The sequence below is a fragment of the Colobus angolensis genome, unplaced genomic scaffold (assembly GCF_000951035.1).
Source record: "Colobus angolensis palliatus isolate OR3802 unplaced genomic scaffold, Cang.pa_1.0 Scaffold177, whole genome shotgun sequence".
Taxonomy (NCBI): Eukaryota; Metazoa; Chordata; class Mammalia; order Primates; family Cercopithecidae; genus Colobus; species Colobus angolensis.
The window spans coordinates 2,864,042-2,870,891 of record NW_012114899.1 but is presented as its reverse complement, the minus strand read 5'-3'; the positions used below and the strand labels follow the sequence as shown (position 1 = coordinate 2,870,891).

Here is a 6,850-nt window from a genome sequence, read left to right as displayed (position 1 = left end):
GGCTGCAGTTAGCTGAGATTGTGCCATTGCACTCCAGCCTGGGTGACAGAGTGAGGCCCTGTCTTAAACACCACCCACATACACAAAAGAAACATTAATATGGTGGCCTGTATTATGAGCTTGACATACAGGGCTATAACTAAGAATCTCAAGGTAGGTCTGCAGGTGTAACATTGTAATAGTTGCACTTGAGTATCATTTGGGTGATCACACAATCAATCCATTTATCTCAAATTTAGAATGATTCCTATTGTCATTCTTGAAAAATTGCACACTGATTTATTCCCATTGAAATATGCACAAGATGTGAGTGATGTAGATGCAACATCACCATCACTGACGCCTCCTCCTCCCCATCCTTCTAATGATTGTGTTGATCTACATGCTCCTCCCAAAACTGTGCAATTAATATAAAAAAAACTTTCACAATCAAGAAGAACATTCTTAGATTAAGGGTATGAAAAATCGCATAACTTAAAGGATGGATGTTAAAAGCTTATATTACAGTTCTGTTTGCAGAAGAAATGAAATTACTGGATGTGCAATTGTGACATAGCATTTTTTCAAGTTTTTTTTTTTTTTTTTTGGCTTTATCTGAAAAAGTTCACTGGACTGAATTTCTAGTTTACATCAAACAAGGGTTTTCAACTCACTGTCACCGGCAATGTGAGATCAAAAAGACAAAAACAATGTAATTGAGAGGATCTTCATGCTGCAGACAGTTTTAATGTGTGCATCATTTACTGCAGAGAAGAACATAGCAGATGTAGAAAGAATATATTTAACAGGCTTTGGAGAGTTGAATTCGTTGTAATCATATTGTTCCCCAAATTTTTCTTATTTGTGCATATGGTAAAGCCAAGGAATCAGGTGAATTATCCTTGGACAAAGACTCATGAAGTTGCTCTTCATATGAAATCATTTCCTCCTAGGATGTAGTAATATACAAGAATTGTCCCTTTGATTGTTTTGCCTAGTACAGAGTTTGACTAGGGATAGCCCAAAAAAGGACTGTGTGTTGGTCGTGCTCAGAAATCTGCTAATTTCTGAGTTTGTGTAAATATCTGTATTCACTTTGCTTTTCACACTGGATGGCCCAACATTATTCCTATGAATTCTTTAAAACCAATTTGTTGAATTAGTTTTATATTAGATTACAATATAGTATATTATTTCATGAAGAATGCTTGGATTATAGGTATTTCATACTTTGTTATAGTGACATTCTATAACAGCACTACCTGGTATTTCATCTGGGATGATATACCAATTCTATTCTTGGAAACTTATCTGGAATTAAACGTCAACTAAATTCAAAAGTAATTATTTTTTTATTTCAACTCTATAAAGTATACAACAGGCACTCAGCAATTACAGCTGCAGGAAAAATACAGAGCAAATCAAAGCAGGTTAAGTTTATGAAAAAGTTTTTAATCTACATCAAAAGAGTGCAAGTGGTCAATGACCATTTGATGACAGTTTGTTGCATTCTGACTAACAAAGAACTCTTTCATGTAGAACAAATTGTAAGAGGACAATCAAATAACCATAGCTGTAAGAATACAAAAGAACAGACCAGTTGTAAAAACACCATACATTGAAATAAATTTGATAGATGATGCTTAAAGAAATGTCCCTTTACTCAGAAAGCCCCAACCTCTGAGTCATTGCCAAGGTCCCAGAGCTCTGTCTGTTGATGCAGGGGCAGAGAGGAGGGCTAACAACACACTTTCAATGTTTTGCTTTCTAGGTCTGTTGAAAACTTGCCTCATAAATGATTTGCATATACAAGAACTCAGAGAAAGCATCCTGTTTTGTTGAGAGGTGCACCAAGTGACTTTTTCATCATTGGTATCATAACGAGGTGTGGTTAGCAGTCATTTCCAATTTTTCTTTTGGGTTGGACCATTGTCAATGGAGTCTATAAAATGAGATATGTTAGAACTTGACTGCACTAATTTATTTTTACAGAATCTGCACAGCTTAGCAAAACAGGAATACCTGTATACAGACTGATAGAATGTCATATATTAATTTGACCTGCACATACATTTATACATTTCACAGAAATGACGCTGTATCTCATTAACAGATACACAGCTCTGGTACATTTAACAGAAATAAGAGAACAACTTCATCATTTCTGTAATTCATCAATATTATATAATAAAGGCTTATAAATTGTTAGCAGAAAGAACTGTAAAACGCAGCAAGCTAAGAAAGGACAACATTTTGAGGTGTGTTTGTCTTTGTCATGCAGCATAACACCAAATTTGTTTTTTTAATAGGATGCCATGAATTTAAGGCACTTGCAACAATGCCAGATAGCCAGGTCATGTTCTAAACTATGGGACAGATGAATAACAGTACAGCTGACATAATTTTCAATAATACTGACAATTATGACATTAATTCAAGTCTACTCAGACCTAAAAACATTATTTAATACAAATAAAATGAAATAATAATGCTGTGAAACACTAAAAAAAGTTATATGTACCACAAAATATCACACAAAAATATCTATTTACATAAATATTTGTCTGTGGTCCTATTGTGAAAGAAAAAGTTGTTATGGATAATGCACAGATCACCTCTATTGTATGAAATCAGTTCTAATATCCTTATTTTCAATATGGTAGCTGACTTCATTAAATTTGTTTACCATCAGTTCAGTAATTTAGAAATGAAACAGAAAAAATTCAATAGTTGAGTTTATTACTACACATGTGTAATTCACATGCATATTCCACAATTTTAGGTAAAAATTATGACTTGTAAAGAATATAATCAGAATAAATTTGTTTTGAATGCCATATGGATCTGATTCATATCTTAATAAGAAAGAAGATATAAACATAAAAATCATGTATAGCATTTTTCCAGAAATTATTTTTTCAAATGTATTCAATCTATCTCAGTTATTTTAATGTTGTTTCCCTTGGCAGTTTCAGTTTTCCTGCGAGTCAAGACACACAGAAAGCCCTTATTTCCCATACTCAACACATTAACAAGAAAATCATATAACAAATCAAACAAGTTGGCACTATTCTAACTTATGCAGATGTTCTTTAGTGTAACAAAATAGAGGGGTTGTGAAAAATTCAGAAATAGAGTGAGATGCACTTTATGGAACTGACCATGAATGTTAGCCCTAGAGTCTTCATTAAGACAAGATTTAAATCCTAGAAATTCAATGTTGAAAATTAGATGAATGTTTTCTGTTGGTACATCTTGGAAGATGTAGTTTACCTTTATTTTGTGATGATTGCTTCAGACATCAAATGCAATGCTATGGGTGCAATGAACAAAGATGCAGTAACAAGTGGAAGAAACAATCTACAGTTACATTGTGCTGAATGCTACTTCTTCCTTCTCCATTGAACGTATTTATATTGGTTGTCTTAGACTTGAACCATAGTTCCAAAATCCATAGTAAGTGCTCATCTCTGGGACTTTGCAGATTTTTAAAAAGTTACAGAAGCAGATTCTCTTTCCAAATAACAAGGTGAATTTAGTATTCTAGCAACTCTTTAGCATGCCTAAACCACATTATCTTTCAACAAAATTTACTGAACATTCACTATAATGTTGGAATCATATATTTTTAAAAAGCCAATTAAAAATATAAAACTCTTGGAATAACATTCATAGCTAGATTTTAAGTTGATATGTTTAATTTTATATTCTAAAATCTGTAGAAAACAGTGGATATCTTGGGGAATAGACCAATTTGGAGAAATTGTAAGAGAGGGAAAACCCCAGAAACACAAGAATAACAATAATATTTTAGGATTAAAATTTTACTTGAAGTTTATTCCCTTTTCATTTTATCCTCCAAAATTTTGAGAATATTATATCTTCATAAGATATATTCTAAGATAGTTCTGAGTAAGAACAATTCAAGCAAAATTTATAATACTTGCCTTCTTAGTTAAGGTGTAATGATCTAATTGGACTTTTTCTTCCAGAAATGTAGGCATTTGATTGATTAAAAAGAAAACTCTACTGAAAAAAAAGCAAGCCTCAATTTAATATACCAAATTCACACACAGTGCCAAAACAGAATGACAGCTTGAAAGCTTCTATATTTTTCTTCATAGGTATAATGCAATTTTGTCCAGGAAATGCTTCCAAATGGCTGAGTTACTTATGACAGCTAATAATAGTCAACTGGCCTGCCAGTGAAGGACTCAGTTTAATTTGTGGATTCTTTTCTCCATGTGAATAAAGTAAATCCGCTTGACATTGTCAAATCTAGTCTTTTTTAGGTAGTATGAAATTGCAGAATTGTAGGAATTCTGTTCTATTTAAAATTTATTTTTTTAAAAATCAGGTTCCTGTTTTCCTCCGTACTCCTTTCTTACTTAGACCTAAGTTTACGGACTCAGCTAATTCACAGAAAAGGAAATCAACACCTGGCCAGGTTCTTGTTTTGTTCTCTGACCTCAAATAAGTAATGTTCCTGGTCTCGTAAACCTGTAAATCTTAACTTTGACTTTGGGCTTCTTTCTTTGTCTTTTCTACTTCTTTTATTTTTGTTTTTCATTCCTGTTTTTTGTTTGTTGTCTGTTTTTTGGTTCAGGCCTAAGACAAGAAGCTAGTTCAAATAGGTTTATGATCACCTTTGTCTCTCAACACTAGACTGACTATGTTGTATAAGTGAAATTGGACAGGAGTTTGGTTTAATAACTTTAGTGAAAATGCTTGAGTTTCTGGCTACACATATAATGATTTGAATTTGTGTTGTCTGTTCAGACACTGACATTTACAGATGAAAGATATACATAGCACCTATATAGTTTTTATTTATTTTTTGGATGAATTTTAATCCCTCCCCATTCCACCCCACCCCAAGGGTTTATTTTTATAAAAGGGAATACTTTAAGCCTCAGTTTGAGGGTATGTTAGGTAAAACCAATTGGCTGCTAGTCATTTACTTCCAGGACCATCTTTAAGCACAATATTTTAAAAAATATGAAATGATTTTGTGAATTGCTTTTTTCCCCCACTCTATCATGCCAATTTATCAAAAAAAAATATATCATGCATTATTTTTCAGTCCTCTGTGAAAACATATATATACCTACTATGAGAGGTCTCAGCAGAATCTATAGCAGTTGTGCTTTTATCATATCATTTTTTTAAAATCTGTCGGAAAGAAAAGGTAACATTCAGTCTTGTCATCAGCACTGCTGGGAAATAAAATCATGAAACTTCTAGCACTGGTGTGACATGAACTCTGTGACCAACAGATGTGTGGTCCTCTTTTGTATGGTATATACACCGGCCTGCAGTAATAGATCCCACAGCCTTCACTTGAAGAAAGGGAATAGCCCAGTTTCTGTACCATAGTAATCTATTGTACCCAATATATTATTCTTTAGTCTTTTTGAATATTCTAGCAAGGTACAGACTCCTATACTAGATTGAAGTGTTTCCTACAGTCTTTCAAATTATAATCAGAGCAAAGCAAGGTCATTGCAACAATAGAAAACATCTCTTTACTGATGAAAGGCTTTGCTTCAGGACCACCATGTCAACTGCTATTTTAGGTTCAAACAGAAAACATGTAAAGAGCACTATTGTCATCTAAGCAATAAGTCCTAATGCCACTGTAGTTACTGGAGCAGCATCGATCAAAGGCATCATGGTGACCCCGAGCACTAATCTTCTCTCTTTCCCTCAGGTTTGCTGGCAGCTGTGTCTCAGAAAAAGCTGTCTTCAGCAAGGCAGAAGCAGGTAAGAGAAATACATTAGAAGTCTATGTCCCATCCTGAGTTGTCATCAGGTGGTGGTTCATCGTTGTCCTCAGGGAAACTGTCAAAATTGCTTGTATCTGTGGGTGATGCAACCTGTAAAAAATGGACAGTTTTGTTTTAGTGGATTTTTGTTTTAGTGGAATTCCAAGCTGGAATTTTTAAGTGCATTCTGTATTTATCCCCTATTAGTGACTGTTTTGTTGAGTATCTACTATGTAGCAGGTATTGAGGGTCACACTGGTGAGTACAAATAGACATGGTCCTTATCCTCAGAGAGTTTATACCCTTGTGAGTAATAAATTGTATGATTACAACAAATAATCACAAAAATCTTTCTATATAATAAATTTTGGCTAGAGCTATGGAAACAAAGATGCCACAGAAGTCTAAGAGTAATCATATAGGCCCAGCGTGGTGACTCACGCCTGTAATCCCAACACTTGGTAGGCCGAGGTGGGAGGATCACTTGAGGTCAGGAATTCAAGACCAGCCTGACTAACATGGTGAAACTCTGTCTACTAAAAATACCAAAATTAGCTGGGCATTGTGGTGAGTGCCTGTAATTCCCAACTACTCAGGAGGCTGAGGCAGGAGAATTGCTTGAACTCAGGAGGTGGGGGTTGTACTGAGCTGAGATCACGCCACTGCACTCCAGCCTGGGTGACAGAGTAAGACTCCATCTCAAAAACAAACAAACAAACAAACAAACAAAATGATTATGTAAAGACTCTTTGAAAAAGTGTTATTTTATTTTATTCTTTTTTTTAGAGACAGGGACTTTCCACTCTGTCACCCAAACTGAAATATAGTGATGCAATCACAGCTCACTGTCACCTCAAATTCCTGGGCTCAAGTGATCCTCCTGCTCCAGCCTGAGTAGTTAGGACTATAGGTGCACATCAGCATACCTGGTTAATATTTTCTTTTCTTTTTCTTTGGAGAGATAGAGTCTCACTATGTTGTCCAGGCTGGCTGGTCTTGAATTCTTGAACTCCTGGCCTCAAGTGATCCTTTCACCTATATATTTTTGTCTGCGTTTCTATCTTTTGAACATTTCCCATACTAAAAATTAACTTATGTTCATAAAT

The 6,850-nt window shown here is 34.5% G+C and overlaps 1 protein-coding gene and 1 long non-coding RNA gene across 3 annotated transcripts in view; one reads left to right on the top strand and one right to left on the bottom strand.

Annotated features, from left to right (window-relative positions):
• Nucleotides 1-1,312: 1,312 nt before the first annotated feature.
• Nucleotides 1,313-6,850, bottom strand: part of PRKG1 (protein kinase, cGMP-dependent, type I) — a 1,321,360-nt gene continuing 1,315,822 nt past the window's right edge. For both annotated transcript variants that reach the window (XM_011938762.1, XM_011938761.1), the window contains exon 18: nucleotides 1,313-5,855. In XM_011938762.1, the coding sequence (XP_011794152.1) occupies nucleotides 5,757-5,855 (99 nt within the window). In that variant the 3' untranslated portion in view covers nucleotides 1,313-5,756. The remainder of the gene's footprint in view (nucleotides 5,856-6,850) is intronic.
• LOC105509523 overlaps nucleotides 1,750-6,850 on the top strand; it is a 51,038-nt gene continuing 45,937 nt past the window's right edge. Inside the window, exons 1-2 of the long non-coding RNA XR_001001452.1 lie at nucleotides 1,750-1,864; nucleotides 5,690-5,742. This is a non-coding gene — a long non-coding RNA (uncharacterized LOC105509523). The remainder of the gene's footprint in view (nucleotides 1,865-5,689; nucleotides 5,743-6,850) is intronic.